We start from the raw sequence: 20,262 nt of genomic DNA on the forward strand, positions 1-20,262 counted from the left end.
GGGTCATACACTCGGCAGCTATGGACGCCGAGTATATGACACAGGAGCGCGCCCGCAAGGTAACCCCCTTGGGAGAGCGCTTCCCAGCGGGGGTTTTCTATTGTGGGGAGGAGCCGCGAAAGCCGCCGAGGGACCCCAGAACAGGTGGATCGGGGGCCACTCTGCGCAAAATGAACTGCACAGTGGAGGTAAGTATGACATGTTCGTTGTTTTAAAAAAAAAGTACCTTTAGTGTCACTTTAAAGTAATCTAACCATGCCATTTTTTGCGATATGGCACTGCACTATTTTAACTGACAAGTGTGCGGTCGTGTGACGCTGTACCCAAATAAAATTGATGTCATTTTTTTCCCCCACAAATATGGCTTTCTTTTGGTGGTATTCAATCACCTCTGCGGTTATTTGGTCATAAAGGGGGTAAATCTTCCAGGGCTGAAGTGAATGTTGCTATTGCTATGCATTTCATTTCACAGCCATGGTCAGATGACTTTGCTGCAAATAAATATCCAGTGTGACGAGCCTAAGCACAATGACAGGCCAGCTCCCCTCCAAGGTCCATTCTCCACACGCGGTCCCTTCCTTCCTCTATCACCGAGGAACAGCAATTTGCACGCTAAGACGCCAATAGATGGGAACGTAGCGAAACAGCTCAGCGTGCTGACGTCATTCAGGCGCCTGTCCCAGTCCCCGGCCTGGACGGTGTCGTCATCAGGCTGCGCAGGTTTGCGGAGACCCTGGAAGCCGCGGGAAGGTAGAAGGAGGTGAGAAGAGAGCGGATTGTGTGGTGATGGCTGTGTGTGAACGGAGAACAGCTCGGTGCTCCGAGTCCCGCCGCTCACACGGACTATGAATGTGACAAGGCGCCGGTAGCTCTTTGTGTGTGGGTGAGAAGAGCTGACACAGCAATACCACCGGGGGGGACTGTCTATGGGCAGCATAGGTCTTGTGTGGGCTCTGGAATGGGAATAAACTCATTGGTTGTTTGTAATGGGAGCTTCTGCTGGTGACCGAGTCATGTAATCGCCATAGCGTGCGTGTGTGCTGGAGAAGTCAAGGCCCAGCCAGCTCTCTGTCATAGAGAATTATGTAACCAGTACCGTGCATTCTTCACAGGCCCAATAGTAGAGGGAGATTCAATCACAGTGTCTAGACTCTTCACAAATCACCCCTGCATGACAAATGTGGGTGCGGGTCACAGATTCATGTTCACACTGGAAACAGGATCATGAATTAGTGGTAAGCACCATGTGTGAAGGCACATTGAGCCCAGGGCATCCATGCAGACACTCCATCCTCCGTGCAGCTGAGCTGCCTCCCCACCGCTTCAGCCGCCACACGGATATCTCAGCGGCCAAGGAGTGATGAACCTAGGCTGATGGGGATTCAGAAACCATTGATCTAGATCAGTGGTGGTCAATAAGGATGGGCTCAGGCATGTTCACAGCTCCATGTGCCCGAGCTCGCCAGGAAGCTTACACTGCGTGGAGCTAATAACTGGCAGTGAGACATTTCCCGATCCGTAGAGGTACTGACTTTCAAGTGTGTCTCCACACTTGGAAATTCGTGATTATGCGGTGCTGCTCATGTATTATGTCAAGTTAGGTAGCGCATTCAAAATGAAAAAGCAGTGACACCTCAGCACCCCAAAATTTTGGTTCTGCTGCATATATTTGCATGCTGAAAGAAGCGGAAGTAAAATAAGCCCCTTCATTGATGTCAATGGTTGCAATCAACCAACCCCCCGTTGGTGTTAGTGGATGCAAAATTAACCCCTAGAATTGGTGTCAGTGGAGGCAAAATTAACCCCTAGCATTGGTGTCAGTGGAGGCAAAATTAACCCCTAGCATTGGTGTCAGTGGAGGCAAAATTAACCCCTAGCATTGGTGACAGTGGATGCGATAATGATGCCCAGCATTGGTGGCAGTGGATGCAACAAGAACTCCCAGTAATGGTGTCAATGGACATGATAATCGTACCCAGCAATGGTGTCAATGGACATAATTGTGCCCAGCAGTGGTGTCAATGGACATGATAATCGTGCCCAGCAGTGGTGTCAATGGACATGATAATCGTGCCCAGCAATGGTGTCAATGGACATGATAATCGTGCCCAACAATGGTGTCAATGGACGTGATAATCGTGCCCAACAATGGTGTCAATGGACGTGATAATCGTGCCCAGCAATGGTGTCAATGGACGTGATAATCGTGCCCAGCAATGGTGTCAATGGACGTGATAATCGTGCCCAGCAATGGTGTCAATGGACGTGATAATCGTGCCCAGCAATGGTGTCAATGGACGTGATAATCGTGCCCAGCAATGGTGTCAATGGACGTGATAATCGTGCCCAGCAATGGTGTCAATGGACGTGATAATCGTGCCCAGCAGTGGTGTCAATGGACGTGATAATCGTGCCCAACAGTGGTGTCAATGGACATGATAATCGTGCCCAGCAATGGTGTCAATGGACATGATAATCGTGCCCAACAATGGTGTCAATGGACGTGATAATCGTGCCCAACAATGGTGTCAATGGACGTGATAATCGTGCCCAACAATGGTGTCAATGGACGTGATAATCGTGCCCAGCAATGGTGTCAATGGACGTGATAATCGTGCCCAGCAATGGTGTCAATGGACGTGATAATCGTGCCCAGCAATGGTGTCAATGGACGTGATAATCGTGCCCAGCAATGGTGTCAATGGACGTGATAATTGTGCCCAGCAGTGGTGGCAGTGGATGCACATTTAACCTCCAGCATTGGCCTCAGCGGATGCGACAGTGGCCCCCCCAGCATTGCCGCCGGTGGGCGCCACAGTGGCCCCCCAGCATTGGCGCCGGTGGGAGCGACAGTGGCCCCCCCCCCCCCCCCCAGCATTGCCGCCAGTGGACACCACAGTGATGCCTAGCATTGATGTCAGTGCTGATAAGCCCCCCCACGTGATTGTTTTACTCCTACCAACCCCCCACAGGTCCACAGCCAATAGACAGCCTGCTAATGGCTATAGAATTCACCTACTTCCTGCTGTCAATCATAAGGAGAGAGTAGACCTGATGTTAGACCAGTCCCTCAGCTTCTTCAATCAGGCCTACTGTCATTGTCTTTGGTTACTAGAAGACTATTGGCTGTGAAGCTGACAGCATCCTTGACAACTAGTGACAGATGAAGGGCTAGCGGTGGAAGACATGCCGCTCTGCTACACAGCAGTGTACAGAGACAGGCACTTTGCCTGTCCCTGTATGCCGGCTTAGAGTTGGTCTTAATTACCTCCAGTTTTGGTATCTATGAACAGAAGGTAATTCTTAAATTTGGTGCAGCCATAGCGCTGCTTTGTAAAAATAGTGCTTTTCAGAACTACTTGAATCTGGCACAGGTCATTTAAAAGACACCGCTAGAAAAGTGTTGCGAGTACTTTATTCATCTACCTTGATTGTATCAAAACTGTAAAACATTGTTATTACTACACATCACACTGTGTACCTTTTTTAAAATTACTTCAACTCTATGCATCGTAGCATGTTGCAGGGACATGCTGTGAGTCGCTATGCATAATAATGCAGAATGTCTGCATTTTTACGTATCGCTACCCGTCTCAATACAGCATTCTGGTTTGAGCCTGCATTGATCTATGCAGAGTAACACAACTCAGCAGACATCCTGTGAACATGTCCTAACACACTTCCTGTTCTAGGGTGATAACACTTACACACTCCTGTATTTAGGGTTTGGAGCATTGTCAACCGAGGACAGAACATGCTGCCTGTACCTTGAGCAACACCATCAGGGCTTTAGGGAACAGCTGTACTGCGGCAGGTTGGCACGGCTGTGGAAATCGCCATCATTGTACGTCGGCTCTTTAAATTGATATGGCAGATCTGTCCCCGGAGCCGATGCACGTGGCCGCCGGGCGTGATGTCCGCTGGGCACCCGTAATCACTCCTGACAGAGCCAGAACGGGGATCTGTGTGTGTGTAAACACACAAATCCCAGTTCTGTCAGGGTAGTAGAGACTGTTCCTACTAAATAGGAACAGCGATATGTCTCCTCCCCCAGGCAGTCCTATCCTCCCACAGTTAGAACACACAGCCCCCTAGTGTTAACCCCTTTCCTGCCAGTGACATTTATACAGTAATCAGTGGCTATTTTTAGCTCTGATCACTGTACAAATGTCAATGGTCCCAAAAAAGTGTCAAGTGTCCGATCTGTTTGCCGCAATGTTGCAGTCCCGACAAAAATCGCAGATCGCCACCATTACTAGCAAAAAAATATAAAAATGCCATAAATATATACCCTATTTTGTAGACGTTATAACTTTTGCACAAACCAATCAATATATGCTTATTGAGATTTTACCAAAAATGTGTAGAAGAATACATATCAGCCTAAACTGATGAAGAAATTTTTATTTATTTTTTTGGATATTTATTATAGCAAAAAGTACAAAATATGCTATTTTTTTCAAAATTGTCTCTCTTATTTATTTTTTTGTTTATAGTGCAAAAAATAAAAACAGCAGAGGTGATCAAATGCCACCAAAAGAAAGCTCTATTTGTAGGGAAAAATTGGGACATAAATTTTGTTTGGGTACAACGTCGCACGGCTGCGCAATTGTCAGTTAAAGCGATGCAGTGCCATACCTCAAAAAGTGGCCTTGTCATTAAACACTTCAATACCAGGTACTTACACCCCCTTTGTGCCCAGGCCAATTTTTAGCGCTGTCGCACTTTGAATGACAATTGCGCGGTCATGCTACACTGTACCCAAACACATTTTTTATCATCTTGTTCCTACAAAGAGAGCTTTCTTTTTGTCGTATTTGATCACTGTTGGGTTTTAATTTTTTGTGCAACAAATAAAGACTGAACATTTTGAAAAAAAAAAAAAAGTTTTCCTTGTTTCTCTTCTAAAATTTTGTAAAATAAGTACGTTTTCTCCCTCACTGATGGGCACTGATGAGGGTGCACCGACAGGCTGCACTGATGGGTACCTATGGGTGGCACTGATGGGCCTCACTGATGAGACATCTGGCAGGCAATAATAGTTGGCACTGACTGGCAAGATGTGCTGGCAATTACTGGCATAATTTGGGCACTTACTGGCATCCCTGTTGGCAATGGGTGGCATCCCTGGTCATCCATCTGTTGTGGTTATTTCTGGCGGCATCCCTGGTGGTCCAGTGTGGGCATCCGTGGGGGGGCTGCGCTGATAAACAATCAGCGCAGACCCCTCCGTCAGGAGAGCCTCTGATCAGCTCTCCTCTACTAGCGTCTGTTAGACGCGAGTGAGGAAATGCCGATAAATGGCTCTTCCTGTTTACACAGCTGATCACGTGATAAAGAGCCTCCGTTAGAGGCTCTTTACCGAGATTGGTGTAGCGGTGTGTCAGCGACGTGCTGCGCACCCCATTCTGATGGACGTCATATGATACCCAATCAGGATAACGGAACCACCGCCCGGCCGTTATTTTACTATAGGCCGAGCGGGAAGTGGTTAAGGGGGCAAATCCTTCCGGGGTTTAAGTGGTTAACAAGTGCCAGAGGAACTGGTACAGGAAGGATGGTTTTGAGTTCATGGTGAGCTGGGCTGACTTCTCAGTCAATTACTGGATGTATAGCAGTTGCAAACTGCCCCTAAATGGGGAGGGTGCAGCTCCGATGGGGAGAAGATGGCCCAAAGATGGGAGGAACTTTTAAACTAGGTGGTGTGGCGAAGAGATACGAAGTAGCTGTACCAGGCAGTGAGAGAGGGTCCTACTGTAGCCAATGTTTGAAGTATAACTAGAGGACCTAAGACCAATAAGTGTAGGCTAGGGGAGTTGGGCCTCAGAACAAGCATTAAGAAAATGTGTTTGTACAAAATTAAAAGTCATGCTCGTAAATGTTCTCAAGGCTAAAAGTTTTTGGCTAATAACATTGAAGAACTGGAACTACTAATACATGGGGATTTCAAATTTGTGGGAATATCTGAAACCTGGTTTGACAGCTCACATGTCTGGCTTGCCACTGTCCATAGGGACCCCCTATATTGGAGGGACAGGGTAAGTAGAAGAGGGGAGGAGTATGTCTATATGTCAAGAGTGATTTTATAGTGAATACGTGGGATAACGTTGCTAACAGGCAAGGGAGGAGGTGGAATCCTTGTGCATGGAGTTTCAAAGGGAAGAAACAAACTGGAAATCAATAGTGGTCATATGCTTCAGGGACCCTACCCCGAAGGATGAAGAGATTGTTCGTTCTTTCATTCGTTCTCCTCTTACAGTTAGAAATGGCGGCGAGGCAGGGAAATGTGTTTTTTTTTTTTTTTTTTCTTGGAGGACTTCAATTTTCCAGATATATGGGCAGACAGAAACTGCTCAGTCATCTAATGCCGCGTACACACGGTCGGACTTTCCGGCATACTTGGTCCGGCGGACCAGAGTGTGCCGGACAATCCGCCCGTGTGTGGGCGGCGGCGGACTTTTCCGGCGGACTTCTTCCCAAAAGCCCGCCGGACCTAGATTTGAAACAAGTTTTAAATCTTTCCGTAGGACTCAGTTTCGGGCGGAAAGTCCGCTCGTGTGTGTGCTGGTCCGACGGAAAGCCCGCTCGTGTGTAGGCTGGTCCGACGGACCAGATACGACGCGAGGGCAGGGTATTGCATCTCGCGCTCTCTGCAATAGGAAAAACAAATGCATGCCAGGCCCTTAGGTCTGGTATGGATTATAAAGGGAACCCCCTACGCCGAAAAAACTATACTCATTCACATAGGGTGGGGGGCCGGGATCTGGGGGCCCCCTTATCAAAGGGGGCTCCCAGATTCCGATAAGCCCCCCGCCCGCAGACCCCGACAACCAACGGCCAGGGTTGTCGGGAAGAGGCCCTTGTCCTCATCAACATGGGGACAAGGTGCTTTGGGGTGGGGGGGCCCCCGCAGGGCGCCCCCCTCCCCCAAAGCACCCACCCCCCATGTTGAGGGCATGCGGCCTGGTACGGTTCAGGAGGGGGGGGGCGCTCGCTCGTCCCCACCCCCTTTCCTGACCGGCCAGGCTGCGTGCTCGGATCGGGGTCTGGTATGGATTTTAGGGGGGACCCCACGCCGTTTTTTCGGCGTAGGGGGTTCCCTTTATAATCCATACCAGACCTAAGGGCCTGGTATGCCCCGCGACGGGGCTCGCAAGGTGTCAATCTCGCCGATAAAAGCGGCAAGATTGACATCCTTTTCTAGTCCCGTCGCACCTGAGTCACGTTCAAAATGAACGGACTTGTCCGTGTGTGGGCAAGTCCGTTCATTCTGAAAGTCCGCCGGAACTCCGGCGAAAGTCCGTCGGAAAGACGGGCGGACTTAGCCCGCCGGAAAGTCCGGGTGTGTGTGGGCAAGTCCGTCCGTTTTAAAGTCCGGCGCACCTGGCGGACAAAGTCCGTCGGAAAGTGTGCCGGACCAAGTAGGATAGAAAGTCCGACCGTGTGTACGCGGCATAAGGCTCATCATTTCTTAAAGCAACTTTTTAAAGCTTTGCTGTATAACATACGTTAACCACTTGCCGACCGCCTACCCACATGTACTGCTGCCGGTCAGCTCTATTGCGCAAAATGACGTACCTGTACGTCATTTCGTGCAATAGCCACTGGGCGTGTGCTGCTGGAGGCAATACAATCAGCAGGTCTGGCGGACCTGATGTCCACCGGCTACCCACATTTGTTCCCAGGAGAGGCAGAACGGCGATCTGCCTATGTAGCTGAAAAATTACTTAGAACATATTTATAAGTTTTTTAAATTTTTTTTAAGCAGAGACCCCAGAGAATAAAATAACCGAGGGGGGGTGAACCCCCCCCCCCCCCCCCTGTTTCTTTTACATGTTTTACAGAGTTGCTGGACACACTCTGAGAATGGGTGCCTGTTTTTAAACGACCCCTTTTTCCCTTCAGTCCAACTTATGATCATTTTTATGACTGTCCAACTAATTGTACATTATCCTTTTTCAAGGGCATTACCTCCTGGAGCGCCACCAGATACCCAATTAACCATTTCTTCTACCTAGAGAATAAAATGGCGGTTATTGCAATATTTTGTCACACTGTATTTGCGCAGCGGTCTTTCAAGCACATTTTTTTTCAGAAAAAATACACTTTAATGAATTAAAAAAAAAAAAAAAAAAAAAAGCAACAGTAAAGTTGGCCCGATATTTATTTTTTTATTTTTTTTGTGTGAAAGATGTTAATCATGATCTTTACACGACCACGCAATTGTCAGTTAAAGTAACGCAGTGCCGTATTGCCAATAATGTGCAAGTGGAAATGGTTACTGCGCCAACCCCCCCAAAAAAAGAAGGAAAAAGCAGCTACATACAAATGTGACAAACATATGGAAAACAAAAATGGTGCAAATGTAGCGCTAACGAGCATACACCTATCGGAATATATGTGAAAAAATAAAGAATACAAAAAACCATCTGCAAACAAGGGTGATTAACCAAAAAAGTGGACCCCTAATGTTAATAATGTGGGAAAGATAATGTCCAACCTGTGTAAAAAAAAAAAAAAAAACAAAAAAACGTCCAACATCAGATGATATAAATTCAAAAGTGGTGAAGTGGAAACACAACTCTGTCCATTGAAGAGACATCAAGATGGAAGGTCATCAATAACTGAATGAAATGTGGATGCTCTTACCGGAAAGGGTGGACTCTAATGTCAGTGACCTACAGGCAGTATGCCGCACTCAGCAGATGTATGGGTATCCAGATGGTTAAGACCTCCGGGATGGGATCCAGGGGAACCGAGGGCAGCTTCCAAATCGACCTCCAATCCAAGGACCGTCAGAGCTGGATCTTAGTGGCGGGTTCAAAGAACAGCACATCCCCTCACATCCGGATGGTATGTGGAGAAAAAATATACTTCCACATAGTGCAGGTCAAAAAGGTTATTTATTTCTAAAAACCGCCATACAGATAAAAAGTTATCACAAAAAGATAAAATGAAGGGCAATGTGGAGAGTGATAAACCGGCCCCTATCACCCTTGTTTGCAGATGGTTTTTTGTATTCTTTATTTTTTCACATATATTCCGATATTTGTGTATACTCGTTAGCGCTACATTTGCACAGTTTTTATCGCAAGTAATGGCCCGGTCTTTAAGGGGGTATTACCCTCCGGGGCTGAAGTGGTTAAAGGAATAGGATTCTTTATTTTATTTATGGTATTAAATGCTTTAACTATGTAACAAGAAGTGTATGAGAACTGCAGACCACCACCTCTTCTCATCATACCATGGGCGAGGTGTTCAGGAGTTCACAAAAGAGCTAATAACATAATGATGTGAGAATAATGTGCACAGGAAGTTTAAAGCACACCAGATTTGGGCAGGACCAGCAGATATTTTTTTATGCTTACAGAAATGTACTTGGCTTTAAAAGCTAAAACAAATGCAGTCTTCACATCTTTGAACTGGTAGGTTGCAATATATTACATTTCTGTTCTTGGGCTTAGATATACTTTTGTTACTTTTCTAGCATCTCACCAAAGACTTGTACTCATTAGTCCACACCCCTGCAAGATATACACTCTGCAGCCTAGGTGGCCCCAGGCTGCTTCTTCAGATGCATAGAAAAATACATTTCATCCCTGTGGGAGGAATTCCCCAGCTACATCGAATGTGTGGACGGGGGAATCGGTTCATTCTTCATTCAACCCACTGGATGAACAAATAAAACTCAATGTATGGGCTGCCCAAGACTTTTGGATGTAAATCAACAATTGATGCAGCTGCCTGGTGGTTCTTGGTAAACATACATCTGTGGAGGGGAAGAATGGGATTGGTTAGCTAAGGGCGAAGGGATAAAACGAATGAGTGCACTTAATCTGATTCTTTAACCACTTCAGCCCCAGACGATTTTACCCCCTTAATGACCAGAGCATTTTTTGCGATACAGCACTGAATCGGTTTAACTGACAATTGCGCGGTCGTGCGACATACCCAAACAAAATAAATGGAGCTTTCTTTTGGTGGTGTTTGATCACCTCTGCGGTTTTTATTTTTTGCGCTATAAACAAAAAAAGACCGACAATTTTGGGGGAAAAAAGCAATATTTTTTACTTTTTGCTATAATATCCCCCAAAAATATTTTTTTATTTTTTTTGTTTTACTAGTAATGTCGGTGATCAGCAATTTTTAGCGGGACTGCGACAATGCGGCGGCAGATCGGACACTTTTGACACTATTTTGGGGCCATTGACCTTTATACAGCAATCAGAGCTAAAAATAGCCACTGATTACTGTATAAATGTCACTGGCAGGGAAGGGGTTAACACTAGGGGTCAATCAAGGGGTTAACGGTGTTTTCCCTCAGTGTGTTCTAACCTGTAGGGGGGATGGGCTCACTAGAACATGACAGATCACTGGAGCAGTAGATCCCTGTCATGTCTCTAGGCAGAACAGGGAAATGCCTTGTTTACGTAGGCATTTCCCCGTTCTGCCTCTCCTCGCCGTAACCGCGGACATCGAGTCAGTGGGACCCGCGGGCATGCTCGCGCGCCCGCTAGCCAGCTTCAACGGAGTGATGTACGGGTACGCCCATTTGCCCAGCTGTGCCATTGTGCCGACATAAATCGGCGGTCGGCAAGAGGTTAAGGAATAACTATACAATAGCCACACGCTGACCAGAGCTTTTTCTGATACTTTGTTTACAAGTAAAACAGAAAATTGTATCCTACTTACTATCATTTTTATTTTTCTGGTGCCTATCTATGGCAGCATATGTATGATAGTAGCCCCACCTACTTCCACTCACAGGACCAGTGCATAGCTATAAAAAGTTAACACCCACACAACAGCCCATTCCCTGTACATCGCTAGGAACAAACTGGGTGGGTTCAGTATGCTGCCATAGATGGGCACCAGGAAAAGAAAATTACAATAAGTAGGATACAATTTTCTGTTTTCCTGGTGCCTCCGTGGCAGCATACGTATGGTAGATCAATAACTAGCTATCTGGGTGGGAAGCTTCAGCAAATTAGAGCATAATAAAGCGAGTAAGCTACTGGCTTCCTGCCAAAGACAGGTGTAGTGAGAACTACTAAGCCCACCAGTAGTGCTCAATTGGAATGCGCCATAATAGAACCGGATTGGCTCTCCTGCCTGCCATGTTGGCTGACATCTCACTATGGAATAGGCAAGCAAATGCCCACAGGCTCTTGATGCCATGACAGCAAGGCTGTGAACTTCCTGCAGCTCAAAGAGCTTTCCCAATAATACTTATATGAGAAGCTGGCTTTAGATAAGGGTGAATGATGCTTAGATTAGGTTGGGTTCTCAAATTTGGATGTCATTGTGGGGTGCGACTCACCAATTACAGTACTTGGGCCTGGCTTTAGATGTGGATCTTCCTATTCCAGGATAAACTTTTGTTCCCCCACACTCATGCTTGGGCCCTTCAGTCCCAGGGTCAACTCTCATTTCATGCCTGCATAAGTCTTGGGCCTGATGGTAGCCTTCTTCAAGGCAGTGCTGTATGCCCATTCGCTCCAGGCTGTTGCAACTAAACATTCTGGCAGCACAGGACAAGAAGACTTGGTCCTTGGACCATCTCATGTGTTCATTTTCATTTAAACCTATGACCTGAACGATAGGGCGGTTCTCTACCCTGTTATGGCACAGTCTACTGGTTCTGTTAATGCAGGGGTGCCCAACCTTTTGAAGAGCGAGGGCCACTTAAGCGACTTGGTAACTGGTCGTGGGCCACCATGAGTGGGTGGATGACAGGTCCTTGTCCACGCCGAATATGTAGAGCAGACATGGACACAGCCTGCTCTACTCTGTGGGCCCTCCCAACGGAGCCCCTTCTGTGTGTTTGTGTGTTTTTTGTGTTTTGTTTGTTTGCGTGTTTTTTTTTTTTCTTTTTTTTTTTTTCTTTTTTAAGCGGTTTGGAGGTAGGCGGGTGTAAACAGACAGAAGTTCGTTTTTTACATCTGCCGCTCCATAGGGATGAATGGAGGGTCTAATTGTTAAGGCGGACCCAATCAAACCTATTGTGTGAAAAGGGTGTAAGGTGGCTTTCACTCTGATGTGCTGCGGTTTACCCCCACCGCAGGTGCATCGCAGTGCACCTGTGGCTTTGCTTCAGGTTACCTGCACTTTGCCATAGAATTCTATTGTTTCCTGAAAGCGCACCAATACTCCTGCATTCAGGAAGTCTATGGCTCAGTGCATGTAACCTGCGGGTGCACTGCACTGCACTTGCGGATCAGTTGTAAAACAGGCCAGAGCAACCAGTGTCGCTGGCTGTTGCTGTCCCAGGCGGATATCGCCAGCTTTTTTTTTCATTATTCAATGGAAATAAACAAGCTTACAAGTTTAAATGTTTTTATTTAAAAAGACACAATCTAATCTTTTCTTAGAGGAATCGGCTCCTCTTTTATGCCATCCTTGGTGACCATGGAAACTTTCAGTGCATCTTCTGTGTACACATCTCTCTCAGCTGCAGAAATAAATACATCTAAAGCCCCATATACACTATCAGTTTTTTTTTTGCTGATTTTTTTTTTCCTTTAGATTGACCAAAAACATATAATATGAGGTCAAACCTTAGGAGTTTCAATTAGTATGCAATCAGGCAGGCCCTTGCACTACATGGTTTTCTGTAAATCTGAAGACAAAAGTCAGCAGAAAATCTGATAGTGTGTGTATGGGGCTTTTGACAAGCTGCAGAGCCTTCTCCAGTGTCAAAGGAAGGTGCTCTACATTCTCCATGATCTTGTAGCCAATCCGATTGTACAGAAGAGGCTGGAGCATGGGTCAATTGTTTTGGTGAGGCAGTCCCCATGGAATCCACTACATCCAAGAACTGTTTTTTTTTTTTTTTTTTCTTCCATCTGTCAGTTTGTAGCATTTTAATTTATCCCTGCTGTGGATTGAATAATCCACACTTGTGTATCCGAAGCAACAAGTGCAAAATCTTCCCCAGCAAGAGTCAATACAGTACATCGAAGGTGTAGGGTAGGGGCTGAACCTCTGCTGCACCGGCCCTGCGTTACTATAAGAAAATCGGGCCAACATTTTCGTCCAAAGAGTTTTCGTATAGTGTGTACACAACTTTTGACAAACAATTTTGAATTTTCGTCCAAAGTGACAGACTTCAACATTTTTCTAGTACGGGAACAGAACGAATGATTTTCGTTTAACCACTTCATCCCTGGAAGATTTTACCCCCTTCATGACCAGAGCACTTTTTGAATTTGGCACTGTGTTGATGTAACTGGTAATTGCGCGGTTCATGCAATGCTGTACACAAACAAAATTTGCGTCCTTTTTTCCCCACAAATAGAGCTTTCTTTTGGTGGTATTTGATCACCTCCTGGGATTTTTATTTGCGATCTAAATGAAAAAAGGCCGAAATTTTTGAAGATAAATTATATTTTCAACTTTTTGTTATAAAAACAATCCAAGAATCTCAATTTTAGTCATACGTTTAAGCCAAAATGTATTCAGCCACATGTCTTGGGTAAAAAAAATTTCAATAAGCTTATATTGGTTTGCTCAAAAGTTATAGCGTCTACAAACTAGGGTACATTTTCTGGAATTTAAGCAGCTTTTAGTTTATGGCTGCTTATCATTTCTTGAGGTGCTAAAGTGGCAGGGCAGTACAAAACCCCTCCAAATTCCAAAAGTAGACACTCCAAGGAATTTGCTGAGAGGCACGTTGAGCCCATTGAATACTTTATTTTTTGTCAAGTGATAAAAAATTGCCAAAAAACCCCCAATTTTTATAATATATGTGCTTCTCTTGAGTACAGAGATACCACTTGTGTGAGACTTTTTGGGAGCCTAGCCGCGTACGGGACCCCGAAAACCAAGCACCGCCTTCAGGCTTTCTAAGGGCGTACATTTTTTATTTCACTCCTCACCACCCATCACAGTTTCGGAGGCTGTGAAATGCCAAGATAGCACAAAACCCCCCAAATGACCCCATTTTGGAAAGTAGACACCCCAAGCTATTTGCTGAGAGGCATGTTGAGTATTTTGCAGATCTCGCTTTTTGGCAGTTTTAAAAATTGAAAAAAGTAAAAAAAAATTTCCTTTTTTCTTTCTTCATTTTCCAAAAGAGCTGCAAAATACTCGCCATACCTCTTGGCAATTAGCTTGGGGTGTCTACTTTCCAAAATGGGGTCATTTGTGGGGGTTTGTGCTATCTTGACATTTCAATGCCTCAAACTGTGATAGGTAGTGAGGAGTGAAATAAAAAATGTACACCCTTAGAAAGCCTAAAGGCAGTGATTGGTTTTCGGGGTCCTGTACGCGGCTAGGCTCCCAATAAGTATCACATGTGGTATCCCCGTACTCAGGAGAAGCAACAGAATGTATTATGGGGTGTAATTCCACATATACCCATGGCATATGTGAGCAATATATCATTTAGTGACAACTTTGTATAAAAAAAAATGTAATTTTCCTGAAACTGAAAGATTAAAATGGTGGGTGTTGCAATTTTTTTCACACAGTATTTGTGCAGCGACAAACCTTTGAGAAATATATGGGGGGTACCCTCAACCTACCTGGGCAAACCACTAACTGCCCTAGCTCTCTATAGTGTCACAGGTGACACCAATGCAGTGATCAGTGAAAAATCTGAGAACTGCACTTGGTGACACTGTGACAGGGAATGAAAGGGTTAACTGTGTTGGTTGGGGGGGGGGGGGCCTGATAAGGGGGTGAAAAGTGTGTCCTGGTGTCGGTGTAATGCTTGGTGTACTCACAGTAGATGTCTTCTCACTCGCTGGAACCGAAAAGGGCTCCACTAGGGCAGATGACATCACTTCCTCTGCCTGTGTTTACATTACACAGGCAAAGGAGGCTTTTCATTCGCCAGAACCGATCAGCAGGTCCAGGCCAATAATTTCTGTAGACTGATCGTTTCTGAAAGAAATCCCGGGGCACGAGCGGCGTACGGTTACGTCGGTTTACGCAGCCGAGCCGCCTTGCTGCTGTATATCTGTGGAAGGCAGTCAGCAAGTGGTTTATGTGTACCGTTTTCGTAAAAGAAAACTCAGAAAAAGACTGTGCATGACCAGAAACAATAAACAGCAAAAAACCTTTGTTTGATCATTTTCATACGAATTGTTGTTTATTGGTTCCGATTTCCTGTAAAAAATTGGACGAACGATTGCCCAGTTTTCTTATAGTGTGTACCCCACATATTGGTAGGCCATCCCCTGTGCACGTGCTCCCCGGCCCGGGACTCCACAGACATATCCTGATACAAAAACTCCACCGCCGCTCTCACACCTAGCAATCTGTTGGCTGCTGCTGTCCCAGGCGAAGTGCATTTGGTATCACTCTGCCTGTAAAAAGAGCCAGTGCTATACAGGAAGCATCGACTCTGCTCTCTACCCGTAGCCACATGCTTCCTTTACCGCCGGCTCCATTTTTACCGCTGATGCTCTGGGATGACTGGTCGTGATCTGGACTTGCCGACCCGCCATCCCAGAGCAGGAGGTCACAGGCCACATTAGAGGGCGCCAGCGGTTGCTCACCCCTGTGTTAGTGCTTCATGTACTTTTCAGGTACAGTCTTTCATGAGCTTTCAAACCCCTCTTCTTTTTTTTTTTTTTTCCCTCTCCCTTATGTTTGTTTGGAACGAGCAGCGCACGTTCGTTGTGGTCATGTTCATTGCTCTATGCACACTACCATAGTCCATGTCGGACCTGAGCAGGAGAGGATGGCTACATTCTACATACAGTAGGACCATGTAGAACGAATGCAGTCACCCTCTAGCAGCAAAAAAACAATTTGGAGATGTGGAGGAGGCTGAGCGCAATAGAAGGTACTTTTTTGAGTTGGAAAGCAGTATTGAACCCAAAAGCAAACATTTATTTTATAGCAGCTTTCTAATTCTTAGATGTGTTGGCTGCATTAGTCTCCTTTCTCTCCCCCTTTTTTTTTTTTTTTTTTTTTTTTTTTTTTCAGGCTTTCCCTCCTTTAATTTCAACTTAGTGTATTTCAACAGAAAAAGCTCTCCTACAAATTGGTCAGTTAGCGTATTAAGACAAATTGTTTACCACTGACAGAGGTACTTACAATTATCAGCGTTTATTCATGTAAAACCTTTATCCCAAAAGAAAAAAAAAACTGTTGCTGTAACTGCATGTGTAACTGTAGTGTATCTAAATGTGCTAGTACATCTAACACTCCCCTCCCCACAAACTTGACAATGCTGCAGTCCAAAGGTGTCCTTGTGCAGTGAAAGTCCATGTCATCTGCATGCCACGTGTATGATCAGTATCGTCATTGTAGTTTAACCACTTGCTGACTGCCTGCAGGGGTGCGCCACAGGCAGGCTGGGTGATGTACATGTACGTCATCCAGCCTGGGGTGAGCAGTGCAACGCCACTGTGATTGCTGTTTCCATGGAACACATCGGATTGTGGCTTCCGGTACCCAGGAGCTTTGAGCGACCCGGGATCATGTGATATGTGAAAAAGGCTCTATTTGTGTGAGAAATGTATAGAAGTTTCATTTGGGTACAGTGTTGCATGACCGTGCAATTGGCAGTTAAAGTAGCACAGTACTGAATAGCAAAAAAATGCCCTGGTCATGAAGGGGGTACAACCTTCTGGAGCTCAAATTTTTCTAGATGCTTTTTCCAATCCATCTTTCAGGATGGCTTACAGAGAGATAGGCTCCTCCCACCTAGCACAAGAAACACATCAACATTATATAGGTACAACACATGCAATAGCCCCTCCAGTATTTGTTTCCTCTGGCCAGACAGGAGCTCCAAACAATGTTTATTTATTTTTTTTGTCTGGCCTTCATGCTAGGTGGCAGGGGCCTCCCTGTGTCCATACCCAGTGTAACGGGCAGTATTCCTGGGGTATGAGTCAGCTTGGGCTTCCCATAGACCTGGAAAAGCGGTCAGGGGTGAAGGTAAGGGACCCCCCTCCTGCTTTGTGGTTGTAGCCTCAGTGAGGTATCTGTTAGGAGTGGAGGAGGTGGCCCAGTGGGGTCCATCCGGAAGCACAGCAGGGTATTCTCCTGCTGAAGGTGTGGCCCGCCGCGTGGTTCCAGATGCTCTTTTCGGCTGCTCGTTTTCAGAGATCCCCGTGTTTCAGGGCTCCTCTATCCTCAGCGCATGAGCCACGCTGGGGGTGCAGAATATCACTTCCCGCGATTGCGGCAGGAAGTGATGCGGCGGCCGCCGGAAGTCCGGCGGCCATCTTGGTACAACCAAACACTGGGAAATTAAGCCCTAGCAAGGGTAATTAAAAGATAACAGGTGTGCTTACTGGAGGGTGGTGCCCGATCCCCAGCGCCGCCCCGGATTCTCCACACCTCCTTAAATAGGGGCCTGGCTAAGAAGATGGCGCTGAAGGCTTCCAGGATCCATGGAAGCAGGTCTGGAGGCGTCGTTGGTTGAATCGGGCCCTAAGGTAAGAAAATAGGGGGCAGGCTGCTCCTTTCCTTTTCTTATCCTCCTGTGGTGGGGCACAGGGGGCTTTTTTTTCCAGAGCCTATTTTGTTTATGCTTATGGTGGACAGGTGTCGCACATACTAGCATAGGCTCTGGCGGTGGGTACTTTTAAGATTCTTTGATTAGAATTGTGTTTTCCACCGAGTGTTTTGATAATTGGTATTTACTTCAGTGGAAGTAATGTGCTGGCGTTTGTCATCTAATTCATTGCAGGACAAAGCCCATGAACAAAAAATTGGAAAATAGAGACACCCAGAAAAAGGTGTCCAATGTATGCACCAAGAAAATGCCTTATGCTTGGAAGAAAATTGCATGTCAGGACTGTATATATAAACTCATCAAGGGAGAGACAGGACCTGCCCTCAAGGGTTTTATGGACTCGGTGAAGAAGGAGATAAAACAGACTTTACAGTCCTTTAAACCCAGAGAGCAGGAAGCTCTTGCTCAACCTATCCCCTGTACTTCCGGTACCGGTGCTAGGCCAATGTCCTGGCCCAGGCATGGGCAGCCCACCAGCAGGGAGTACTGGAGGAGAGCTCAGAGTCAGCCTCAGATTCTGAGGAAGGGGAGCTTAATGAGGAAAAACCCAGCAAGGTCCAAAGATTTCTTTTTCTTTCAGAGGAAACAGATGCATTGTTAAAGGCTATATAGACACCCTGTAGCTGGAAGAACCAGAAAACCAGGAGTTGTCTGTACATGACCTTTTTACATGCAGGCCTTCAACCTAAGCAGACCAGAACCTTTCCGGTGCATACGTCCCTAAACGACAGTACTTCAGGAATGGAAGAATCCGAAGAGAGTCTTCTTCCCTAAGAATCTGAAGAGAAGGTTTCCCTTCAAGGAGGAGGATACAAAGTTGTGGGAAAAGTGTCCCAGGCTAGACGCTTCCCTATCCAAAGTTTCAGAGCTCTCCTTTGAGGACACAGGCACCCTAAAGGAGCCAATGGATAGAAAGGCGGAAGGGTATTTAACCCCTTCCCGACCTGCCGCCGCAGTTATACAGCGACAGGTTGGCTCCCCTGGGCGAACAATCGTAGCTATACGTCAGCTTGCCTTCGGACCACTAGGGGGCGCGCGATGCACATGTGCCGGGCACCCGCAATCGCTCCACACAGACAGAACGGAGACAGATCTCCATGCTGTCAGGGGTGAGGAGAGCGATCTGTTCATACTAAGTATGAACAACGATCGGTCTCCTCACCCAGGCAGTCCCATCCCCCCACAGTTAGAACTGCTCCCTACTGTTAACCCCTTCCCTGCCGGTGACATTTACACAGTAATCAGTGCATTTTCATAGCTCTGATCCCTGTATAAATGCCAATAGTCCCATAAATAAAAAGTGTCCGATCTGTTCGCCATAATCTTGCAGTCCCGATTAAAAATCGCTGATCACCACCATTACTAGTAAAAAAAAAAAAAAAATGCCTAAATCTTTCCCCTATTTTTTAGATTCTAAAACTTTTGCGCAAACCAATCAATTTACGCTTTATTGCATATTTTTTTTTTTCCACCTCCTTTTTTTTTATCCTCTCTGGACCCGGCATTTCTCCCCAAAGTACCGTCTAACTTCCATAGATCGGAAGAGATCATGATACCCTCATTTTGCGGAGATCCTAAAAATGACAAGGAGGCTGGATTTATTAAAATAGATGTCAGGAGATGCTTGATCACTTATATAGAGCGCACCAAGGAATGGCAATGTTCCACCAGCTTGTTTGTGGGTTCAAACAAGGGTAAAAGGGCATTTAAAAATACCATTGCAAGGTGGATAAAGTCAGCCATCGCACAGGCATACAAAGCAGCATCCTTGACACCACCATTGGGAATAAATGCTCATACCACAAGCGATTTCCACTTCTTGGGCTGAAAGGGCAGGAGCGTCTCTCCTCCAGATTTGCAAGGCTGCAACCCGGTCCAGGTTCCAGACATTCGTAAAGCATTACAGACTGGACCTGCTTGCCAGCCAAAACCAGTCTTTCGGCAGGAAAGTGCTGCAGGCTGTGGTCCCGCCCTGATCAGGTAGTCCCGTTTTGTCCTCTCTTTAAGCCGTCTTGGAAGATGACTTGGAAAAACAGTGTTACGACCTGTTAACTACTTCTTCCAGGAGGGAGTCAGTTCCCTCCCTTCTTTGTTGGTGGATTAGCAATGTAAAGCATAAAATAAAGCTATGCTAATGAGAGGGTTTAATGATTGCTTATTCTGAAGCCTTCGGTTATTTGTTAATACTGAGGGGGCAATTGCATGTGTTGTACTTTTATAATTGGATCATGTGTTGCCTGTGCTAGGTGGGAGGAGCCTATCTCTCTGTAAGCCATCCTAGAAATTCCTGGAAAAAGTAGTTCACAGGTAATAACACTGTTTTTCCTTTTTGTATTTTGAAGTTTGATTTGTTTTATTTTCTGTTTCCAGACTCTTTTGTGGTGAACAAGGTAGAAAGATATGAGTTTGTTTAATCTTGACCGCTTCCGCTTTGATAAGAAGGGGGACCCAGCTTCCACTGACAAGGAAGGATCAAGCAGACCTGGAACTCCAAAAAATGAACTTGATGAAAAACCTAGTAAGCAGTTTACATTTTTTTTCTTTGGTTGTTTAGTGTGATGCACTTTTACAGTATACTGCTGATGGAAAATATTTGCTTAAGAATTCTATGGTCACAGTTTGCTCTTTCGTTTTATAACCTCAGCATTGTAAAAATAATCCAAACAATGGTTATATTTGACAGTCCAATATAACTTACTTGAAAAATCTCCTTTCATGTTGTGAGTGCTGGCTGTTTGCTGGCCATATCTTTTCACAGCTTCCTGGATTCCCTGCATGCTTTG

General features: G+C 45.9%; 1 protein-coding gene across 1 annotated transcript in view; it reads left to right on the forward strand.

The window, feature by feature from the left end:
* The first annotated feature begins 614 nt into the window (after positions 1-614).
* Positions 615-20,262, forward strand: part of SMARCAD1 (SNF2 related chromatin remodeling ATPase with DExD box 1) — a 193,097-nt gene continuing 173,449 nt past the window's right edge. Inside the window, exons 1-2 of the mRNA XM_073601046.1 lie at positions 615-760; positions 19,850-19,997. Coding sequence (XP_073457147.1) covers positions 19,880-19,997 — 118 coding nt within the window. The 5' untranslated portion in view covers positions 615-760; positions 19,850-19,879. The remainder of the gene's footprint in view (positions 761-19,849; positions 19,998-20,262) is intronic.

The sequence above is a fragment of the Aquarana catesbeiana genome, linkage group LG01 (assembly GCF_042186555.1).
Source record: "Aquarana catesbeiana isolate 2022-GZ linkage group LG01, ASM4218655v1, whole genome shotgun sequence".
Classification (NCBI taxonomy): domain Eukaryota; kingdom Metazoa; phylum Chordata; class Amphibia; order Anura; family Ranidae; genus Aquarana; species Aquarana catesbeiana.